This window comes from Salmo salar, chromosome ssa12 (genome assembly GCF_905237065.1).
Source record: "Salmo salar chromosome ssa12, Ssal_v3.1, whole genome shotgun sequence".
NCBI lineage: Eukaryota > Metazoa > Chordata > Actinopteri > Salmoniformes > Salmonidae > Salmo > Salmo salar.
Window position 1 is genome coordinate 55561926 of NC_059453.1, and position 24624 is coordinate 55586549.

Consider the following 24624-nt stretch of genomic DNA (forward strand, 5'->3'; position numbering starts at 1 on the left):
TACTGTAGCTAAGAAAGTAATACTAAGTGTATGTTGTGTAGTAAGCTGTTAGTAGGCCATGTGCCTCACCCTAATAATTTGCTCCCTTTTCACCTCATAACTTAGCCTACAATTCTGACGTGGTGGTGCATATTCAGCCTTTAGCCTGTTTTAGAGAAATGTTGTCATTGAATATTGTAATATTGTCTGCTTATATGCCCTCTTTTTATATCCTACAGTTCTGACTTAGTGTAGAGGGTGAATACTGTAAGAATGACCCATGTTCTGAAATCTGTCGCCGTACATTTAACAAGTGTTGAACAAATAGTTATAGTGACTACGTCCATCCTAGCTAGCTCATTAATGTCTTGATCGAAATTACGGATTGCCTCTTATCCGCTCGTAGTCCCCTTATGCCATAGTTTGTACATCTCAATTGTCAGTAGAAACCACATTTGTTTAAGCAAGTCAGCCATATCAGCTATGTTATTAAAAGGCAGTAAATGAGGCTGAATTAACTGTTTCGCTGCCAGACAAGGCTCCGCTGATAGCCAGGTGTAGCAGTAGTAAGATGTTAGGACTGCTGTTGGGACAGCTTTATGTAGGCCCTAACAGTTTGTCGGCACCGTTTTTCACCGTTATAGTGTAATTAATGTATTGTTTAGTGTTATGTAGTGGCTTTGCTGTCAATTGAGTTTGCCCCACCAAGATTTACATGCTAAAATAACCACTGGAAACAGCATATATATATTGGAGACATTTTTGAAAAATGGCCATAAGTTCAACAGGGGTGGGTTTTAATTTTTTCTAACTTTCTTTATTGTGACAAATGATCGTGGAAACTGTGTTTTTCGAACAAATTATGATTGCTGAATCATTTTGAAGGTGTGGTGCATATGATGTCACCACATAGATCTAACTATAAAGCTCCACTCCATATTCAATTCTAAATGTGTACTGCTTGCAAAATCAATTTTTCAACTATAAAAAAATATGTTTCTTTGCAGGATAAGGATTGTCCTGACTTTCAAGAATGCTTGAATTGTTTCGCCTTGCTTTTCTGGATGGCTGGCAAGTTTCACAGGCTAATTACAAAGAGGGAAAAAAGTATTTGATCCCCTGCTGATTTTGTACGTTTGCCCACTGACAAAGAAATGATCAGTCTATAATTTTAATGGTAGGTTTATTTGAACAGTGAGAGAAAAACGCACGTCAAAAATGTTATAAATTGATTTGCATTTTTAATGAGGGAAATAAGTATTTGACCCCCTCTCAATCCAGAAAGATTTCTGGCTCCTAGGTGTCTTTTATACAGGGAACGAGCTGAGATTTTGTCTCTCAATGTTCAAATAAACCTACCATTAAAATTATAGACTGATCATTTCTTTGTCAGTGGGCAAACGTACAAAATCAGCAGGGGATCAAATACTTTTTTCCCTCACTGTATTTCAGATCAATATGAGTGCAAGTTTCACCACGGACCGTGGCAATATGTTGGCACAAGGGAATTATTAGAATATGGCTAATTATTACATTCTATCCATGCTGGCTTTCTCGTGCTACCTGTGACATTAGACAGATCGGTGGGAGGGCTTACAGACTGTCTGAAATGTATTAATGTGCAATTTGCCTAAAAAGGGTAATTGAAACACTTCCACCACTAAATTGTTATTTTACATTGTAGTTTTTTACTCACATTAATTTTACCAACACAAAAAGACATTGTTTTGTCGACATTTGGGAAGTTTACCTACACATGTTCTGTTTTCATCATTTTTTTTATCTGACATGTACTTTTCTCGCATAAAAAGGTTGGATAGAAACTTGGTTACTGTAGTTTTTTGTTGTTGTTGGTGTGACGTCATTACGTCCAGCTGTTTTTTTGGACAAGATAGTTAGTTAAATGATAACACACCCTTGAGGCAGCTGCTGCTTCTATTTTCTATGCTACCTTTCTAAATGTTGAAAAGAAATCACTGGACAAGCTACTGAAACATAGCTACTGAAAGCTGTAGAGGACAATTCAGCCATATGTTGAGACTGAAATCTGGCAGGCATGTTTGTAGCAGTATTTGCACAAATGAGCTACTGAACAATGTGCAATAAGATGAAACTCATGAGTGAATTATTGACTAGGATTGGGGGAGAAAGTAATGAAGTTAAATTAATAGGGAAAAACTGTAAATAAGTGAATCAAGCAATCAATTAATGGAAGATGTTTGTGTACTGTAATGTTCTTTGCTTGAATGCACTGATTATAAGTCACTCTGGATATGAAGTGTCTGCTAAAATTACTGATGTAAAAAGGGTGGTCTGTGCAGACCCTCATTCCAAAACAATCCAGACAAACATATAATTTATATGTTGCTTACCTCAGCTACACATGGAATAAACAGATAAAGTGTGTCTAGATATTTTTAGGCAAAGAACTGTATACACAATCTCTATTTTTGAGTCTAGCGTACAAGGCATATCGTACATCCCCATTGTATTCATACACTAAAAAGCATGTACACATGATGGGCATGATATTCCGCTTGTGATCAGATTGGAAATAAAATCAAATACATTTGGGGGGGCATAAATTGTGACAGTAAGTGGGGGGGCACAAATTGTGCAGTAAGTGACAAGATACTGGTTTCCCCTTTTGTCTGTGGTGACTATTGACCGTAGACAAAAAGTAAATAGAATGCACATGCATTTTCCAATAAGATGTCAGACTTTATGGAGAAAAAAGTTAGTTTATACATAAACATGATAACATATAATTGTTATTAAAATACACATGTGTGATTGTTATGTCTTTAAAGGTCTAACAAGTTCACTTTGAATTGTTCAACTTGAATTGTTCAACTAGCATGTAGACTGACATAAATCGTGAGGTAATATACAGTAAGTGACGTCGAAGATACTGATTTCCCTTTTGTCTGTGGTGACTAATGACCATAGACAAAAAGTAAATAGAATGTGCATGCATTATCCAATAAGATCTCAGACTTTATGGATAAAAAAAAAGTTTACACGTAAACATGATAACATATAATTGTATATTAAAATACACACGTGCGTTATAGTTATGTCTGTAAAGCTCCAAAAAGATCACTTTGAATTGTTCATCTCTGATCTAGCATTACATTTCTATGTCTATTCTTTGTGTGAGTCGTCGCCATTTTGTTCCAGGCTCCAGTGCTGCGCAGCAAGGAACCCGGCGGACGTGTTGTTCTCTTGTAGTGGGACAAACATTTTAACCTTTTTTTGTAATACTGGTAACTAACTCGCTTTATTAAATCATTGTTTTGTCTTGATGTCATTGCATTACTATTTAAGGGTAGATCGTTACTTGGAAGCGAGGTGTAAAAACGTCCGAGTTAGCTAGCTAATGTTAGCAACAACGAGTTAGCTCGAGCCTCGTCGCTAACAACCAGGCCACAGAGTTTGGCTAGGCCAAGAAGTATAATGTTAGTTGCTAGCATCGAGGCCTTGTAACCAGATTCTATACATAGCTGGTAACTAGCTAACGTTAGTTAAATACAATTACCACCCAGTTAATTTTGCCAATGACATAACGGTGACTGAGTTTAACGTTAGCTAGCTAAGGACGGTTAGACATTTCATTTGCAATAACGTACCTAAAATGGCAATTGACTGTTTCTATTGTTTAGCTAACTGTTACTGTAACTAGTTAACGTTAGCCAGGTAACTTGGCTTTGGAGTTTATTCAGCCTTTATTTGATCAGGGAGTCTTATGTTAGGGAACCCTGAATGTGAATAACAATTTACATAATACACACGTCAATATAAATACAAGCAGAAAGATTTATTTCTAGGTACCTTAACTAACGTTAGTTATTTTGTATTTTTATGTGGGGCAAGATAGTTACAAACGCGTATCGTAATTTGGAACGTTATTTTTCTAAATCATGCATATTGTGACGTAAACATGAGTAACGTTAGTTATCTAAATGTTGCAATGCATTTTGTGTTTTCAGTAACTACCACGTATGAGGATGAAAATCGCATTCGCCCAGTAATTCTGGTAATTCGTCTTGCCAATATATTTAGTGTCTTATAATTTTACGTTTAAAGAACGTGTTATTTAGCTGTGTAACTACCTAATTACATTATTCGAAATGTCTGTCCTTGATTGTACGATAACAGTGCGGTATGTTACTCATCGAAATTGCAAACCTACATCGAGGCCCTCCAAGTTAACAAGATGTGGGGGCCTCTGGACAGATGTGTCAAATGTTACAAACAACATACAGTTTAACATTTTATTATTCCAAATTAAATGCATAAAATTGAAGCAATGGGTTGATATCCAAACATATCAAGTAGTATGAGCTGATTGAGCTCCCAATAATGGATTACACAATTACCCAGTTGTGTTGTCTGTTATAGTAAAATTCAGTTTGACCCATGCTCTACAATGTTTCCCAACTCTTTTCCTCTAGTATCTCCAACAGTACATATTTCTGTTGTGGCCCTGGACAAACACACCTGATATTACTTGTCAACTAATCATCCAGCCATTGCTAAGTTGGAACAGATGTTTTTGTCAGGGGCTACAACAAAAATGTGTGCTGTTGTGGATACTCCAGGACCGGAGTTGGGAAACAATGCTTAATCATACGCTATTGTGGATGGTGTTGGCATCCTTGTCATGTTCTACATTTTCTCTCTTGGTGTTAACTACACTTTGGTGAGAAACTGCAGTTCAGATACTGTGTTTGTGTGCAAGTCTCTCTCTGTCCTGTACTCTAACCAATTTCTATTCAGTTCTCCAGGGGAGTGTTTTTGTTTTATTTAAATCTAGGTTAAGAAGCAGCTTCTTGTCCGTTCCTGAAGATCTTTGGATGGGGGATAGAGTTCATTATAAAGAAAGTAGATTCCCAGAAGATTTTATGTGAAATTCCCACCACTTTTTTTCCACTCCAAACTTTTTGCCTGAAGGAATCCCTAGAAGCCCCACCCTTACTTATATTTTTCTACAGCATCCTTTATGCCATCAAGTTTAAGAAGAAGTCGAAGATTTTTCTTCCCCCCCTCTTTTCACCCCATTTTTGTCCTTTCAAAACCTCTCCTTTTTTTCTCTGGCTGTCTTTTTGGATTCGCTTCTATCTCACATTATTCTCCCCCATTAACAAAAAATAATCAACAAAAAAAAGGACGTTCTTGCACCATCCATCTGTAATGCTTAGCAGTCTGGCTGGAAGGAGTCATAAGGGAGGTCATAGGACGACGAGTGTCTCTGGACCTTCCCTTTTTCCTCTTATCTCACGGATCAAGTGTTCCTTCAGGACCTTTGTTGCCACGGAGACACCCTATCAGAAGTGTGTGAGGAAGGGAGGAATCTTCTTAGCCACTACAGGTGAGTTTAGCCCCACAACCCTTTCAAGCAGAGATTAGTTTCTCTGCAACTTCTACTCTGGGTCATATTCCTGTCATGGACATTTGAGTAAATGAGTGATACAAAATATATTGAAAGCAGGTGCTTCTACACAGGTGTGGTTCGTGAATGAATTAAGCAATTGGCATCCCATCATGTTTAGGGCTGGTTGTCTTGTTATTTTGGCTACCGTGGCTAGAAGAAAAGAGCTGTGACTTTGAAAGGGGGTCTCAAAGGAGCGTAGAGTTTAAAGGGTGTGTTTGTGTCAGTCACCAGATCTCACCCCAATCTTTAACTTAAAAAAAAAATGTAACCTTTATTTAACCAGGTAGGCCAGTTGAGAACAAGTTCTCATTTACAACTGCGACCTGGTCAAGATAAAGCAAAGCAGTGCAACAAAAACAACACCCCAGAGTTAACATGAGATAAACAAACGTACAGTCAATAACACAATGGGGGGGGAAAACACAATAGAAAAAAAATCTATATACAGTGTGTGCAAATGTATTAAGATTAGGGAGGTAAGGCAATAAATAAGCCGTAGTGGTGAAATAATTACAATTTAGCATTAGCACTGGAGTGATAGATGTGCAGATGATGATGTGCAAGTAGAGATACTGGGGTGCAAAAATAAATAACAATTTGGGGAATGATGTGGTTGGGTGGGCTATTTACAGATGGGCTGTGTACAGGTGTAGTGATCGGTAAGCTGCTCTGACAGCTGATGCTTAAAGTTAGTGAGGGAGATATGTCTCCAGCTTCAGTGATTTTTTTTTTTGCAATTCGTTCCAGTCATTGGCTGCAGAGAACTGTAAGGAAACCCGGAGTGGAAGTGTTTTAGGGAGCATTTGACAGTGATGGAGAGGGGTGGTTATTTGACCGCGGACCCATTACGGACGCAGGCAATGAGGCAGTGATCGCTGAGCTCCTGGTTGAAGACAGCAGAGGTGTATTTAGAGGGCAGGTTGGTCAGGATGATATCTATGAGGGTGCCCGTGTTTACGGTTTTGGGGTTTTACCTGGTAGGTTCCTTGATAATTTGTGTGAGATTGAAGGCATCTAGCTTAGATTGTAGGACGGCCGGGATGTTAACCTCTGTTGGGGAGGTGGGACGCTCTCTGTTCACCATAGACGCCTCAAACAACTTTCTAAAGACTGTTAACCTCTATGGGCTAGGTGGGACGCTAGCGTGCCACCCGTGGTGCACTCCATCAACAGCAGGTGCATTTCAAGAGCGGCAAATTTGAATCCAAATAAATGTCAAAATTCAAATTTTTCAAACATACAACTATTTTACACCCTTTGAAAGATAAACATCTCCTTAATCTAACCACGTTTTACGATTTCAAAAAGGTTTTACGGCGAAAGCATAAATTTAGAGTATGTTAGGACAGTACATTTACAAGAGTTGTGTGTAATGTTTTGTCAATTCAAAGACAGGGTCACCAAAACCATAAAACCAGCTAAAATGATGCACTAACCTTTTACAATCTCCATCAGATGACACTCCTAGGACATTATGTTAGACAATGCATGCATTTTTAGTTCTATCAAGTTCATATTTATATCCAAAAACAGCGTTTTACTATGGCATTGATGTTGAGGAAATCGTTTCCCTCCAATAACCGGCAGTCAAGTCAGCGTCACAAATTAAATAATTAAAATTAGAAAACATTGGTAAAATATTATATTGTCATTTAAAGAATTATAGATTTACATCTCTTGAACGCAATCAACTTGCCAGATTTAAAAATAACCTTACTGGGAAATCACACTTTGCAATAATCTGAGCACTGCGCCCAGAAAAATACGGCGTTGCGATACAGACTAGACGTCATGTTGGGGAGATCTAAAATCGAAAATACTATGTAAATAATCCATTACCTTTGATTCTCTTCATCAGATGTCACTTCCAGGTATCACAGGTCCATAACGAATGTAGTTTTGTTCAAAAAAGCTCATCATTTATGTCCAAAAATCTCCGTCTTGTTAGCACATGATCTAAGCCAGCCGGACTTCTCGTCATGAACGAGGGGAAAAAATATATTTACGTTCGTTCAAACATGTCAAACGTTGTATAGCATAAATCATTAGGGCCTTTTTTAACCAGAACATGAATAATATTCAAGGTGGACGAATGCATACTCTTTTATAACGTATTGGAACGAGGGTACCCAACATGAACTCGCGCGCCAGGTGTCTAATGGGACATCATCGTTCCATGGCTCTTGTTCGGTCAGATCTCCCTCCAGAAGACTCAAAACACTTTGTAAAGGCTGGTGACATCTAGTGGAAGCAATAGGAAGTGCCAAAATATTCCTCAGCCCCTGTGTTTTTCAATGGGATAGGTTTAAAGGTAATACAACACATCAGGTTTCCACTTCCTGTCAGAAAATGTCTCAGGGTTTTGCCTGCCAAATGAGTTCTGTTATACTCACAGACACCATTCAAACAGTTTTAGAAACTTTAGAGTGTTTTCTATCCATATATAATAAGTATATGCATATTCTAGTTACTGGGTAGGATTAGTAACCAGATTAAATCGGGTACATTTTTTTATCCAGACGTGCAAATGCTGCCCCCTAGCCCTAACAGGTTAACATCTAGTGGAAGTCTTAGGAAGTGCAAAATGAACCCTGTCACTCTGTTAGATAGTCAATGACTTGAAAAGACTACAAGAACCAGATTTCCCACTTCCTGGTTGGATATTTCTCAGGTTTTTGCCTGCCATATGAGTTCTGTTATACTCACAGACATCATTCAAACAGTTTTAGAAACTTCAGAGTGTCTTCTATCCAAATCTACTAATAATATGCATATTCTAGTTCCTGGGCCCGAGTAGTAGGCCGTTTAATTTGGGTACGTTTTTCATCCGGCCGTGAAAATACTGCCCCCTACCCAAGAGAGGTTAAGCATATCCCAGTTTAGGTCACCTGACAGTACGAACTCTGAAGATAAATGAGGGGCAATCAATTCGCGTATGGAGTAGGGCACAACTGGGGGCTGAGGGGGGTCTATAAGCAAGCGGCAACAGTGAGACTTATTTCTGGAAAGGTGGATTTTGAGAAGTAGAAGCTCGAACTGTTTGGGCACAGACCTGGATAGTGTGACAGAATTCTGCAGGCTATTTCTGCAGTTGATTGCGACCCTGCCCCCTTTGGCAGTTCTATCTTGGTGGAAAATGTTGTAGTTGGGGATGTAGATTTCAGAATTTGATGGCCTTCCTAAGCCAGGATTCAGACACGACTAGGACATCAGGGTTCGCGGAGTGTGCTAAAGTGGTGAATTAAACAAACTTAGGGAGGAGGCTTCTGATGTTAACATGCATGAAACCAAGGCTTTTACGGTTACGGAAGTCAACAAATGATAGTCCCTGGGGGAATAGGTGTGGTACTGGGGTCTGCAGGGCCTGAGTTAACCTCTACATCACCAGAGGAGGAGTAGGATAAGGGTACAGCTAAAGGCTGTAAGAAATCGTCTAGTGCGTTGGGAACGGAGAGTAAAAGGAGCAGATTTCTGGGTTTAAGTGAACGCACAATGGATTATGGTCATTGTAGTTAATTACCATGTTTTCTGAGCTAAACTATGTACAATGTTGGCCTACTGGAAACTACAACTCCCTTCTACATCACATAGTTCAGGCTTCATCTGATTTATCTTGACAAGATCTGCACATTGAGCTCACAGGAAGAAAAATACGTAACGAAGTGGAATTCAAATAATTGAACCGACGTCAGTCAATTCGTGCTTAAAATGTATATATATATTTTTTTGGGGTTAATCGCTCAGCACTAACCACCATCAACAAAACACCAAATGATGGAATTTCTTGTGGAAGAGTGGTGTTTTATCCCTCCAGTAGAGTTCCAAGTCACATTGAAGCTGTTCCGGCGGCTCGTCGTGGCCCAGCACCCTATTAATTAAGACACACTTATGTTGGTGTTTCCTTAATTTAGTCAGTTACCTGTATGTCACCATAGTCCTCAAAGAAATTCAAATTCAACTCTGTGGAGTTCTGTTGCCACCACAGTGAAGCAATCAAATCCACTAATGGCAGAGAAATGACCATTGCTTCTGTTTCACTGTTGCCAGCCCAGGGAGAGTCCTGTTGGCCCTGAAGAGAACATCCCTGACCCGGACGTGAATCCAGTCAACCATCCTGAACATGACTAACCATGGAGATGACTGCTATTTCTTTTACTACTCCAACTGTGCTAAGGTAGGGGTCATAACAAAGAGAAACTAGCACTGTAGCATTTTCTGTGTTGTGTTTTGGTGGTGTAAATGCAGCTCTCAGATGTAAGTATTAACATGGTTGTGTTTTTGTCTCCTGGTGCAGGGTGACAGTTGCCCCTTCAGACACTGTGAAGCCGCAATGGGCAGTGAGGTTGTTTGCAGCCTGTGGCAGGAGAGCCGCTGTTTCCGACAGGTCTGCAAGTTCCGCCACATGGAGATCAAGGTAAGGATAGTGCTCTCTTTTTCAGTAGACCATCTTTGCTCATTATTGCCTCAATTTTGTCACAAACCAAAAAAGTATTTCAGAAATGTCCCCTTAAGGCTTTGCATACTCAAGGCTGTGTGTGTCTCGAGTTGCCATTACGGAGGTGTAGAGAAATACGCTCTCTTAACCTGGGTCAGGGGTTGTGTGCCTCTGGACTTGTCGGGGGGGGACATTTTAAATATTTTTTTGGTCTCCTTGCAGTAATACCATATTCTCTAGTTTTTCACCTGGCCATTTTGAGGCAATCCGTCATAGCTTTTGAGGGATGAATTTCACTGTTTTTTAAAGTGAGCTTTCATAAAGAGTCATATGTTGCAAGACATTGTGCTACATTTTCTGACCTGCCCTCTCTATACCTCTTCCCCTCTTATAGAAAAACAGGAAGGAGATTGCTTGTTACTGGGAGAACCAGCCTGCTGGCTGCCAGAAGCCGCACTGTGCCTTCCACCACGAGAAACCACGCTTAATAGACGGCCAATACGTACCGCCCAACAAAAGTGAGTAGTCGCTCTGAAGAGGCCGACCCTGACCAAACCACCATTAGCTTAGAGATCTTTATCTCCTTAGCATCGCATGGCTCTTAAACACATTATTGACATGATTTTCACTTGACATGGTAGTGTATCAGCAGATAAATGATGATTGAGATGAATAACATATTTGGACTCACTTATGAATCTATTCTTCACCAGAACCAGAGTTTATCCATAGTTTCTGAGCTTGATTGTCTTGTCACTCAGGTTCGGCCCTGAAAGAAGAGGAGGAGCCTCATGAGGATTCTTTGCCTCCTGTCCCCATCCCCAGCCCAGCCAATCCCCAGCTCCGTGGGGTCATTAAGGCAGAGACTCAGGAGAACGTTCCCAGCCCCACTCACCCGCCTGTGGTTATTAACCCGGCAGATGACGAAGATGAGGATGAAGATGGTGAGAAACGTCATAAAGTTTATTTAAAGTGCAATTTACAAAGGTCACAACACACTTTTCATCACTAGAAAGGAAGAGCAAACAATGTAGAAATAAACAATAAAAACAATATAAAATTTGAACCGCATGTAGTCCGTAGGGCAAGAAGGAGCTCGGCAATGGAAAGATACACAGTGGAAAGATAGACAGCGCAGAAACAGAAAGGAGCTCTTAAAGGGGCAGTAGTGCAGAGACAGTGGAGCAGACCTTTAAGGTGATTAAAGTGCTAGGTGAAAATGATATTCAATGGTGGAAATGGTATTGATATTTTTTGGGTACAGTATAATAGTTTTTCCCAGAACAATTTGAGAAATACCATTTGACAAAGGGGGTTTGTGTGTGTGTGTGTGCGCGTGCGCAGATCAGTTGTCAGAGGGGGAGGACAGCAGGTCTGGCTCAGACGGATCCAGAGTGGTCTCTCCCAGGAAGATGGCCGTGGGCTCCACCTCAGGTAAGAGGACAAAGAAACAGAACACATAGAATAGATAAACATCTTAATCTGTTTAACACAGATTTCGTTTGAAATGCTACAAGGGTAGGCTCAAACTTCAGTTGATGGCTTCGCTTTTCAGTGCCTCATTGACAAAACAGTGTTGTAATTGAAAGACCTTTGATTGGAACAATCCCTTTAAAGACATCCTCCAGCTATTTTTACTGTTGAAAAGCGATATCCCAAGTATAAATTCATTAAAGTACACATACTAAGGTGTAATACATTTGAGGAAAGTAGTATTTTTTGTAAACTTCAAAGGGTAGGGCATTCAAGGAGTTGGTCTGATGGGAATCCGGTATGTCATTGGCCTCCCCCTTAAGGGCTCCCGAGTGGCGCAGCGGTCTAAGGCACTGCATCTCAGTGCTAGAGGCATCACTACAGATCCTGGTTTGATTCCAGGATGTATCACAACCGGCCGTGATTGGGAGTCTCAAAGGGAGGTGCACAATTGGCCCGGCGTCGTTAGGGTTTGGCCGGGATAGGCAGTCATTGTGACATACAGTGCCTTCAAAGTATTCATACCCCTTGACTTATTCCACATTTTGTTACAGCCTGAATTCAAAATCGATGAAATCGATTTTTTTTCTCACCCACCGACACACAATACGCCATAATGACAAAGTGAAACCATATTTTTATAAATGTTTGCAAATGTATTGAAAATAAAATACATATCTCATTTACATAAGTATTCACACCCCTGAGTCAATACTTTGTAGAAGCACCTCTTGGGCAGCGATAAGACTTTAGTTTTACTGGGCAAGTCTCTAAGAGATTTCCACACCTGGATTGTGCAACATTTGCCCATTTTATTATTTTCAAAATTCTTCAAGCTCAGTCAAATTGATTATTGCTAGATAACAAGTTTCAGGTCTTGCCATAGATTTTCAGGTAGATTTAAGACAACTAACTTGGCCAGTCAGGAACATTCACTGTCTTGGTGAGCAACTACAGTGTAGATTTGGGTTTTAAGTTATTGTCCTGGTGAAAGGTGAATTCATCTCCCGGTGTAAAGCAGACTGGACCAGGTTTTCCTCTAGGATTATGCCTGTGCTTAGCTCCATTCCATTTATTTTTTATCCTGAAAAACTCCACAGTCCTTAACGATTACAAGCATACCCATAACAAGATGCCGCCAACACTATGCTTGAAAATATGGAGAGTGGTACTCAGTAATGTATTGGATTTGCCCCAAACATAACATGGTGTATTCAGGACAACAAGTGAATTGCTTTACCACTTTTTTTGCAGTATTATGTTAGTACCTTGTAAAAAGGATGCATGTTTTGGATCCTTTTTTTGTTGTCTATACTGGCTTCCTTTTCACTCTGTCAATTAGGTTAGAATTGTGGAGTAACTTCAATGTTGTTGATCCATCCTCAGTTTTCCCCTATCACAATAAACAAACTGTTTTAGTCACCATTGGCCTCATGGTGAAATCCCTGAGCGGTTTCCTTCCTCTCCAACAACTGTTTGCAAGGCATTGGAAAACCTCCCTGGTGTTTGGTTGAATCTGTTTGAAATTCACTGCTCGACTGAGGGACCTTACAGATAATTCTATATGTGGGGTACAGAGATGAGGTAGCCATTCAAAAGAAGTTGCACTCACTGTCAATAATAGGGTTTAACGTGGTTTTAGAATGACCACCTCATCTCTGTATTGGTCTTACAAATTAATTTCCAGGCAGACTACTTAGTTTTATTTTCTCCCGTGTTTCACTCTCTGGTTGCCAGGCGAGCTCGCTCATTCCACCCACTCAGGCAGGTACAGAACTGATTGATTTGGTACCGCCAAACGTCACACCGATAGCTAAAATGCTGGGCAAATGTAGATTCAAGTCTGCCTTTTGTGCCTATGGAACATTTCTGGGATATTTTATTTCAGCTCATAAAACACGGGACCAACACTTTACATGTTGAGTTTTATATATTTTTTCAGTCAGCCCTGAAGAGCCACATGAACACACTTGTTTCGCACAAGGTGCTTGAGGTGCTTAAATTACTTGAATTTGGCGTCCTGAAATTCAAGTACTGGAATACCTTAAATCACATTTTCTCAAGTTACTTTAATTAAAATGAGAGAACAGAAAATTATGTTTATGAAAAATATTGGTCTTGCAAAATAATTTCCAGGCAGACTGCAGATGTTTTTTTTTTACCCTTACGTGTTTTGCGCTCTGGTTGCCAGGCGAACACGCTCATTCCACCAACAATGCCACTCAGCCAGCCAGGTGCAGAACTGATTAAGTGCCGCCAAATGTCACATCGATAGCTAAAATTCCGGGCAAATGTAGATTCAGTCGTAGAGTGAATATACAACTGGTAAATAGTCGCTTATATTTAAGTCCGATTTCAATGTAGTTCAAGGGCTCTGGCTATTAGCTAGGTAGCTAGCTTGCTAGAAGGATGAAGTTAGAAGCTAACGTTGAATGGAGCCTGACCTCGGCAGCAGCATTTGACTGAAATTAAGCTAGCTATAATCAAAACCAGTAGACATGTCCCAATTCTCTTCTCATCACTACTCAAATCACAAAATCACCAGTACTAACACTCATGTATTAAATAAGTAGTGAAACAATGTATTATTGAGTAGAACTTGCAAGGTAGTGATGAATACGAAGTTCGTTTTTTCATGAGGTTGTAGCTATATACTGCCATCTGGTGGCAACTAGAAACAATTGCATAATATGAACTATTACAAAGTTCTCATTTACAACTGCGACCTGGCCAAATTGATGGTCTTTGAAAATAAATATTAGTAATTTAAAAAGTACTTAACCTCTATGGGCTAGGTGGGACGCTAGCGTGCCACCCGTGGTGCACTCCATCAACAGCAGGTGCATTTCAAGAGCGGCAAATTTGAATCCAAATAAATGTCAAAATTCAAATTTTTCAAACATACAACTATTTTACACCCTTTGAAAGATAAACATCTCCTTAATCTAACCACGTTTTACGATTTCAAAAAGGTTTTACGGCGAAAGCATAAATTGAGTATGTTAGGACAGTACATTTACAAGAGTTGTGTGTAATGTTTTGTCAATTCAAAGACAGGGTCACCAAAACCATAAAACCAGCTAAAATGATGCACTAACCTTTTACAATCTCCATCAGATGACACTCCTAGGACATTATGTTAGACACAGACTTGCGATACAGACTTGACGTCATGTTGGGGAGATCTAAAATCGAAAATACTATGTAAATAATCCATTACCTTTGATTCTCTTCATCAGATGTCACTTCCAGGTATCACAGGTCCATAACGAATGTAGTTTTGTTCAAAAAAAGCTCATCATTTATGTCCAAAAATCTCCGTCTTGTTAGCACATGATCTAAGCCAGCCGGACTTCTCGTCATGAACGAGGGGAAAAAATATATTTACGTTCGTTCAAACATGTCAAACGTTGTATAGCATAAATCATTAGGGCCTTTTTTAACCAGAACATGAATAATATTCAAGGTGGACGAATGCATACTCTTTTATAACGTATTGGAACGAGGGTACCCAACATGAACTCGCGCGCCAGGTGTCTAATGGGACATCATCGTTCCATGGCTCTTGTTCGGTCAGATCTCCCTCCAGAAGACTCAAAACACTTTGTAAAGGCTGGTGACATCTAGTGGAAGCAATAGGAAGTGCCAAAATATTCCTAAGCCCCTGTGTTTTTCAATGGGATAGGTTTAAAGGTAATACAACACATCAGGTATCCACTTCCTGTCAGAAAATGTCTCAGGGTTTTGCCTGCCAAATGAGTTCTGTTATACTCACAGACACCATTCAAACAGTTTTAGAAAATGTAGGGTGTTTTCTATCCATATGTAATAAGTATATGCATATTCTAGTTACTGGGTAGGAGTGGTAACCAGATTAAATCGGGTATGTTTTTTTATCCAGCCGTGTCAATACTGCCCCCTAGCCCTAACAGGTTAAGTCCTTGAATTTGACTTGCCACTGTCTGTACAAACTCTGAATGAATCTATTTTAAATTCAGGATGTAAGACAACAAAATGTGGGAAAAGTCAAGAGGTGTGAATACTTTCTGAAGGCACTGTACCTTGACCACCTATTGAGGAGTTCAATGAGGAAAAGGAGACTGGAGTGACCCCATTTTCTTTGAGCGGCCCCTATGACTCTGTGATTGGCTAACAGTGTTTTTTTGGCACAGATGATTCGCTGGACTTTGGTGTCAGAACCTTGGAGGAGATCAGACTGAGAAAAGCGCTGAAAGCCAGTATGAGGAGAGCTGGTGAGTTCATCCTTCCTCTTACCTCCCAAATACATTTACTATTGCCTTTTGTGTTATTATGCTGTAAATGATGTGTGAGTTTATCAACTGTACTTTGTCAGGTTATCCAGTTCCTGGCCAGGGCTCAGATCAGCGGAACAATGGTGCCAGCGGAGAGAAGGAGAACATGAGATCCTTCATCCGTCCATCTCTCTTTACAGCCAAGGATGGTAAGAATCATTGAACACTGAGCCTTGTGTATAGATTAACACAAGATCCCAGATTGAATATTGTTGAAGTGAATCGCACGAGTACATATGAACACACACTTGCTACATGTCATTTGTAACATATGCTTGCTGCCCCCTCAGACACTGTGGTCTTTGGTGAAGAGACCGTGAGACGCAATGTTGCGGACAGGCTTGGGAAGAGAATAGTCAAAGGTAAATGTTTTCTATTATCTTGTTTATCTATAAAATGTAAGGAAGTCACTGCCAGTCAATGGTAGCCTTGAGGTTAGTGTCGGGCCAGTAACCAAAATGTTGCTGGTTCGAATACCGGAGCCGACAAGGTAAAAAAATCTGTCGCTGTGCCCCTGAGCAAGGCACTTAACCTCAATTGATCCTGGCTGTGACCCCAGTTGGGATATGCAAAAAACACATTTCCATTACATATTTGTCAAGTCTAAGTGGAAAAATATAGGCACCCCCAAATAATAATAATAATAATAATTGTTAGAGGTAAATGTACAGTGTTAAATGAACTACAAAATTACTCGTTATTGGTGGTACCATTGGTCACCAACACTAAGCTTCCATGACCTCTGACCTTTTAGAAGTTCCTGCCGGGGGTGACCTGCCAATGAAACGCTGTCTGGCCGAGCGCCTCGGGAGGAAAATGGACGAGGGTGAAACGGACCTGCCTCAGAAAGGTATGCGAAGGGAAATGATAACCAAATATCCCCAATGGATTGATTTACCTCGGACTATCAGGAATACTAGTTCTTAATTTAGAAAATGTAATTGAAATGGCATGTTAGCCTTTGTTCTTTATGTTTGCTGCAGAAAACATTTAGACATTTTTGGCAATGGAAAACCAAAATGAGCGTTTATTGGACAGGTATTAATGGTCCCTCCCGGTTTGTCTTCTGTGCCTGATGAAAATGACCCTGGTTGTACTAATTGAGTTACATTAAGATGGAACTGGGTTGAACCAGGCTATGGCTCGTCACATGACCAAGCGAAACCAGTGAGGGAGGCACACTGCCTGCTTGACTGGAATGGTAATCTGTGACATTCTGTCAACAATGCAGCGTCGTGTATTGTTCAGAAACAACTCTTTCCTATAAAATGTTAGAATTTTCCAACTATACTGAAAAAATATATAAACGCAACAATTTCTAAGATTTTACTGAGTTACAGTTCATGGAAGGATATCAGTCAATTGAAATAAATAAATTAGGCCTAATTTATTGATTTCACATGACTGCAATGGAAGCCGCCATGGGTGGGCCTGGGAGGGCACAAAGACAGAAATACTCAACATTTTAGAGAAATAAGATTTTTGTGCATATGGAACATTTCTGGGATCTTTTATTTCAGCTTATGAAACATGGGACCAACACTTTACATGTTGCGTTTATTTTTGTTCAGTGTAGTTTTCATTTGGAAGGCAGATAGTGTTTTAAAGTTGAAGTCTGAACAGGTCAGACTAAACCTACCTAACACAGTGATCAGGCTGGTTCCACTGGGCTAGGTTATGCCCTGGACCAGAGTATGTGAGCGGAGCTGGAGCAGAGCGTGCCCAATTTGACTGGAGCGTTCCAGTAGTGCTCACTTACGAGCTTAGGGCATGCTCGCCCCAGTATGCATTTGTAGGCTACTTGTGTGCTGCAGTTTGCTTAATATTTCATAAAGGAAGTGATTAAACATACAGGTACAAAATCAAGGTGACTTACAAAGACGAGGAGGACCAAAAGCAAGAGAGGGAGTGTGGTGATGTAGTGTCCACAACTAAAGAATCATTGTGCAATCTGAAAAGACCTAAATCCCAAAAGCTGACAAGGTACAAATCTGTCGTTCTTCCCCTGAACAAGGCAGTTAACCCACTGTTCCTAGGCCATCATTGAAAATAAGAATTTGTTCTTAACTGACTTGCCTAGTTAAATAAAGGTTTTTAAAAAAGCATGATAGTGCACATGCTAACAGAAAGGAACGAGGTGTTTTGCTAGCTGTGTCATTGTAGAAAAGTATTTATAAATAAAAAATCTGTTCTCTTTAAGTTGCATTCATTTTCGTTCTATTATCTATACAAAAGGCTATTCTGGATTTTGGTCCATTAGGCCTGATATATCACCTCTTTTCAAGGAGCTTTCTGTTGATAGGGTTAATTTGCCTAAAAACCTTTAGGCCTACTGATAGAACATTTTAAAAACTCTGCATCCCTGCCCACCCTGGCCAGAAGGGTTTTTAGCATCCCCAGTGGCTCTGCAAGTGCGGAGATGGTATTCTCTACTGCTGGCCTGCTCTCCCATAAGCCGGAAAAAACAGACTGGCTAAACGTGTTTCTAAAAGTGAATTCAAAGCCACTGTAGACTGAGCCTAAAGGTATTTTTTGTTTATTTAATTCTAAGTAAATCACAGCCTATGCAATTTATTCACTATAATGATTTAATACAAGAAAATATTGTATTAGCCATAGCTGCATCGAATATATTTTTGTGCCCTAAACATGGGTTGCACCTCGGAGGCTGACTGTTTAGTATAAATTACACTAATTTAAAGTGGCATAGAAATATGATAACATTGCTAGAGTGGACAAATAGTTAGTAGGAAACAACTTTGCCATATGTCAAATTTACTTGAGAAATGGCAATGTTGCCATTACTATTACTAACAGTTTGTCAAAAAATTGTTAGCCATGCTTGATGTTAGCTAGCTGAAATACTGTGGTCCCCTGAATCTTAGCTGGCTGAATTTATAGTGCATCTAAAGTCAATCTGGCAACATCACAAACATGACAAAGGTTTTGCTACTAGCTTTTCGTCAGCATGCTAGGCTTGATAATGTTATAGCAGCCCATTGGATTCCATTAAAATGTGACGTCTAGCATTGAGGTGAGTAGCTACCAGAACTGTTGTTGAATCCAATGGGCTGTTATAGCATTATCTAGCCTAGCATGCTGACAAAAACTAGCAGTCTTTCAAGCTTCTTGATTTGTCAGTTCAGGTAATGGGATAATTAGGAGTACGCTGCCATCTCCCATACCTGAATTGAGGTACGTTTTCCAAGTCATGTCTCACGCCAGCTCCGCACTGTTCTGGTCGTGGCATAGCTACGTTCCGACTTGAGAGAATGTAATGAACGTCTAGTCTGTTTCTGGCTAGGTGGCTAGCTAGGTAACGTCAGCTATGCTAGCGATGATAATGATTGTTAAAATATACATAACCAGCAGTATGGTCTAGCTAACATTATACTCACCATCATTGGGGACCAACAAGCTTCAACCACTTATTCCGCATGGTATGGTACTAGGGTCCTTCAGCAGGGCATGCAAACTGGAGAGCCATAGTCAATCTGTATAGGGCTATTCATTCTCAAACGGCAGTGATCCTTTTAACGTGCTAGGGGCAATGAAACAACAGAGTCCCATTCAATGAAGGGAAGCGAAGGTAGGTGAAGGGGCGATTTGTATGTGGAGCTTGGCAAAGGGAGGCATGAATTATTGACACAATTGTAATTCAAACCCAACCTTAACTTTGTTTTAGGCAAGACTGACAAATCATCCCATTTACACTTTGTAGTCAATTTTGAGACAAGATTAAATGTTTGACTCATCGATGCCATTTTCAAAGGGATTAGTTGTTTTTTTAGGGGCAGTGGCTCTTTAACCTAGGTCACTTTTAGAACGGGGCACCTGGGGTGTATTCATTATGGCAAATCTGTTGCAAAGTGTTTCTTAAATGGAAGTAAACAAAATAGGGAGGGACCTACCTGAACTTGTTTTACTGTTTGGACTAATGATTACACCCCTTGCTCACACCTGGGAGGCAGCCTGCTTCCAAATCAAATGCAATCAACACTAACCAGGTTCACATGGGGCATGCCCAAGGCATTAATTGAATCCCATCATTGGTTCAAGTCCCTGATTAGTGGTTAAGCAGAATCAGGTGTCTGTTCTGGAACAAAGGAATCCACGTTAGATTCCCTCTAGGACCATCTACCACAGGAGATGCATAATTGTTCTATTGTTTGATACTAAGTAAAAGCATTGTTTAAAGTAATTGTCATTGATAATTTGGATTCATTTCATGTTTGTTTTTTCAACCCTTAGCTCTGAAACCTGTCAGGGATAGATTGGGATTACCTGTTGAACCCACTACTGCCTCTGAATCAGGTAAAATCATTAACTCGCCTCCTCTCACAATTAACATATGTCCTGCAAAAAGAGCTTTGGGTGACTCATACAATCTTAATTAGAAACGGTACAATTTTTTTTGTATATGTTGAATGAAATGTATTATTGTTTGTATTTTAATCTCTAACCTCTCCCTCAGCTGAGAGCAACAGTGAGAATACAGCACCTGAAATAATCCGCATCAAAACCCTGGAGGAAATCAGGCAGGAGAAGTTGGCCAAGTCCCAAGGACAAGCTCCGGGGGACCACCCTCTCCCTTCAACCCCTGATACCACCAGTACCAGCAAGGCCCCAAAGAGAGGCACCACTGGCAAACCTGCAGCCAGCCTCCACGTGAAGACCTTCTCGGAGATCCTCCACGCCAAGAGAAAGCTGGAGGAGGACCAGCAGCAAGGCCCCAGCCTCAGAAAGGCCAAGCAGGAGGCTATGGATGCATCTCCAGGGAACGCCCAGGGACCCACTGAGCCAGCCATGCCCAGCCGGGGCGCACCTCCTGGAGGTGGAGTTAAGGTAAAGACCCTGGAGGAGATCCGCAGGGAGAAGGCAGCCAAGATGCAGGCCCGGGGACAGGAGGCGTCCAACGGAAAAAGCCCAGGCTCAGCCTCTGGAGAGGGAGGCACCAAGAAGCCCCTGGGACTGCGCATCAACAAAGCAGCTTCTTCTGGTAAGGAGTTTGTTATTGATTTGATATAAACCTTTTAGAATTGCTCATAGTAATTTACATTGTAAGGTGGCTTGGCCCAAGTAGCTGCAGTGTTTTGTATAATTCCAAGACATTCTTTTGTTGTCCTGACAGCTGCCAGCACTACCACCCAGAAGACATCTGAGGTGACCGAGAAGACGGAGTCTTCTGTTGCTACTGAGGTAAGAATTGTATCCTTCTGTATGAATACTGTGCATCCAAATATGTAGTTATACTCTGAATCAGCTCTGTTAGTCACTGAATGTCACTATTCCTCTGGTCCTTAGGCGAGCCCTGCTAACGGTAGGAGCAATGCTGTGTCTGGTGACAGTGTGAAGGTGAAGACCTTTGAGGAGATCATGCGTGAGAAGAGGCTCCGCAGGCAACAGCTGCAGGAAGAGCAGGCCTCGTCCACCAGCCAACCAGAGGGCTCTGCCGAGGCAGACTCTTTCCCAAAACAGGCCACAGGCCCCGCCCTCCAGCGGGAGAAGAGGGTGCGTGTGAGCCCCCCTGCCGCCTCCTCTCCCCCCTCAATCACCCTGGAGGCACCTGCCCAGGCACCCAAAGCCCCCCTTCGCCAGCGCATCACCCTCAAACCCAAGGCTGCCTCTCCTTTGCACTGCGCCACCTCCCCCCAGCAGGGGTCTCCACTGAGGCAGGCAGAGGCAGACTCCCCCTCACTCAGCCCCAGGAGTTCCAGTGCTGCCCCAAGCAAGAGGAAGAGAGGCTCCCCAGGAGGTTCCAGTCCCCCAAAGCAGGCTGCCGCAGCAGCAGCCGCCTCCCCTGGGCCCTCTGTGAAAGGTTCTCCGGTTGAGAAGGCTCTGGATGGAGCCCAGAAGTCGTCCCCTGGGCAAGCTACTGAAGCTAAAGGTATATGCCTCCAGAGAGAAATCCTCTCACAAACTCTCTACACTTCTCTAGAAAGCCTATGCAAAGATCAACTCCAAAGTATGTCTGACATCCTGTGTGCTGTTGTTGCAGTGAGGCCCAAGCTGAACGTGAGGCCTTCTGTGATGAAGCTGGCTGCCCAGCTGAAACCAGGCCAGAAGAGAACATCGGCTAGATCTGCTGTCGCTGCAGTCAAACCCCTCAATAGCACCTATGCAGTGCAGGAGGAGCCACTGCAGGAGCTGCCCTGCAAACGGAGAGAGGTATGTCTCAAAGCTCGCTCTCTCAGGCTGGTCACTAGAAACACACAGCAATTTTGGATGTTTGAAAAGGTCCTGAGAACGTCAATATATGCAGTTGTCGGCGCTCACAACAAAATACATATATATTTATACACACACACTGGGCTCAAACTCACAACGTTCAGAACCAGGGTGCTCTGCTCAGACCACTGCACCTCAACAATTCAAAATTGTCCAGCAAGCAGGGAGAGTACTTGATTAGTTTAGTTTTATTCTTTCCCCAAACCATAGCCCTAACCTTAACCACTCTGAATAAATACCTAAACTCCTTTGCTTCTGTTTTAAGCCTGTAACCATACATAATTAACCCTGTAACCACGTTGAATTAATTGGTCAAAAATAGCCGATGGTCCAATTTCGTCAAATTCCGAAGTGAAACAGAGTAAGTTGCTCTCTCAGCATAGTAGGGGTTCCTTTTGTGATTTTATGGAGATGTACTTCGTACAACCACTTAACTTTGTGTTCTCTCCAGGTGTCCTCTACTTCCTCCAGTGTGAAGGTGCAGATGAGCCCTGTGGTCTCCAGGAGACCCCCCACCATCCCGGGCCCTGGCCTCAGCTCCAGCCCCCTGAGAGAGGAGTTCCAGGCGGTCCCTATCAACCAACACAGCCCAGCCATCACCACAGCAGCCCCAGAGACTTGCATAGTCCCACAGAGGTAACTTTGGCAAACTGCTCTGCGGTTACAACTCACCCGTATACTGTCATATGGTTAAACCTAGCATTAAGCCAAACATCAATGGCTAAATGAACTTTGACTCTGTTCCCCTCTCCTCTCCAGCTCTGTGGTGAATACACCCATCCAGCCCAAGCCCCGGCGGCCCAGCATTGCGATGTCTCGCTCGTCTGCAACAGCCCCTTCCGCTAGCTCCTCAACCTCCGCCATGGACGAATTTGACGAGTTGATGAACGAGTTCACAGATGACCGTCTGGACGATGACTTGGAGCTGGATCCAGGCAAGGGAGAGGATGACTACCTGCTGGAGCTGTCTGAGATGATTGACAGCTAGACTGGCCTACCTGATACCCCGTACATGACCCTTGACCAACGCCTATGTTAATGTCACCTGATACCCTGTTCACGACCCCCTGACTGACCGTTGACCTACAGTAACTCCTACATTCATCAACACCAATATCATTTCAAATGATCACCAGAACTAAACACCAGTTGAACGTCAACCTACTACCAGCGCAACTGGCTGGGTATCACCTATCACTGCCATAGAGGGTTGATTTGACAGATGTCTTCATTGATTTGGGGAGGATATATGTATTTGTTACTGATTCCCAACCACCACTGTCTATCAGCCCATGTCATCGGTGTAGACTAAGGTTTCTACAATATGTCAGAGGGGACTGGTGGGCTTATTTTATTTTTCTTCAATTAAAACACATTGTGTTTTAGATGGTATTGTTTTTACGCTTTACTTTTTAATTCATGGTTACCTTTTTTTTTGTCCTGGAAAAACAATCTTTCATGTATTTTAATTTCTGCACCTTTATTATTATTTGATTACAGTGCAAGTGAAATACTCATGTAATGATTTTATCTTTGTTCATTTTCCTTTTATGCTCTTTGTCCCGAAAGAGAACATGAAAAAGCAACCATTTGGTTGGAGAATTACATTTAAAAAAAATCTAACATCCTCAGGTAATTCCCCATCTTGCATTGTAAGGACAAAAGCATGTTTTTCCTGTCGCCTATGGATGTTAAATCATTGTTGCAGAAAGAGTGAATTTGTGTACTGTGTATGCCTAGACTGCTTTAAATGGAGTAACAGTAACTACACATTCTACTGCACTTAAAATAGTTAACCTGCTTTTCTTCCTGTATCTGTCATGTCCCACATCTACTGACTCAAACTCATGTACAAAGTTTTTGTTCTCTTAGTTTTGGACTGATCACGGTAAATGTGGAACTGTTGGAACGGACTAAGTTGGATTTGAGGTTAATTGAATAAGCATGGAACGATGGTTTGAAGTATGAAATGAAGGTGTGTGTACCCTTTTTGGCTGTGAAAGTTAGCGTCTGTATGTCAAACAGAAAAGCTAACTCACTGAAATAAGTCAATTTTTTTTAAATACACCCACCATGTTCCTCTGTTTCTGCTCCCAGTGTATTTTTGGTCCAAAAAGTGTTCGGACCACATTTTAACCTATCCAATTTATCTGACTATGACCCACTCAAAACAGTTGAATATGAAACATTACTCCTTTCACGTTTCAACATCCAGCCTGTTTGCTATTGAACTTTTGTTACAAATTGTTTTTTTGCTCTTAAAATGTGAAAAAGCAGCTTCTCAGGGAGTACTTATTTGCTGTCTGAGTTTGAACCTATTTGTACTGTTCATACACAATGTTACAATTCAACAGACAATTTCCATTTTCTCTGCTAGCATGTCACATTTCGTTGTCTGAGTACCTCCTGTTCCATGTTGACTGTGATCAGATTATATATGCTGATCAGTTTTACTATCTGGAGCAAGGAGCCTGTTGTGTATCTACCTGCTTGGGCCTGTCCTGATATTCATGATCTAAATCTCTAAAGGGTGTTGAAACTAAATAAAAATGCTTTTATGAAAATTTGCTTTCATCAGGCTCTTTATTCCAGATGTCCCACAAAGAGAAGACCTTCAAAGATGTTGATCTTACTGAGAAAGTGTTTCGTTATAGCTACATTTGGAAAACTGAGTGCCGTGGAGGTCATGTTTCAGTTCATTATGTCAGTGGTTCTCAAACCTCTCCTTGGGGACACCCCAGACATTTCACAATTTTGTTGTA

General features: G+C 41.3%; 1 protein-coding gene across 5 annotated transcripts; it reads left to right on the forward strand.

The window, feature by feature from the left end:
• The first annotated feature begins 3134 nt into the window (after positions 1–3134).
• LOC106565092 (zinc finger CCCH domain-containing protein 11A) lies at positions 3135–24426 on the forward strand. 5 transcript variants are annotated; one of them, XM_014131775.2, is made up of 19 exons: positions 3135–3245; positions 3969–4015; positions 4796–5350; positions 9461–9587; positions 9708–9827; positions 10243–10366; positions 10610–10792; positions 11193–11282; positions 15494–15574; positions 15676–15783; positions 15925–15996; positions 16389–16484; positions 19886–19948; positions 20109–20633; positions 20766–20833; positions 20939–21521; positions 21633–21802; positions 22314–22498; positions 22622–24426. In XM_014131775.2, exons 4-19 carry the CDS (start codon positions 9534–9536, stop codon positions 22848–22850), a joined length of 2751 nt encoding a protein of 916 aa, XP_013987250.1. In that variant the 5' UTR covers positions 3135–3245; positions 3969–4015; positions 4796–5350; positions 9461–9533; the 3' UTR covers positions 22851–24426. The 5 variants fall into 5 exon arrangements, with proteins under 5 accessions (XP_013987250.1, XP_013987251.1, XP_013987249.1 ...); XM_014131776.2 differs by having other exon boundaries at positions 5280–5350; XM_014131774.2 differs by having other exon boundaries at positions 3969–5350.
• The last annotated feature ends 198 nt before the right edge of the window (positions 24427–24624 follow it).

What these genes read in the sequence shown, in the direction of transcription:
- LOC106565092 (XM_014131774.2), top strand. Translation starts at nt 9,534, where the DNA reads ATGACTAACCATGGAGATGACTGCTATTTCTTTTACTACTCCAACTGT. An exon ending in ATACGTACCGCCCAACAAAA is followed by an intron (nt 10,367 to 10,609) that starts GTGAGTAGTCGC and finishes CTTGTCACTCAG; the next exon opens with GTTCGGCCCTGAAAGAAGAG. An exon ending in TGGGAAGAGAATAGTCAAAG is followed by an intron (nt 15,997 to 16,388) that starts GTAAATGTTTTC and finishes CTGACCTTTTAG; the next exon opens with AAGTTCCTGCCGGGGGTGAC.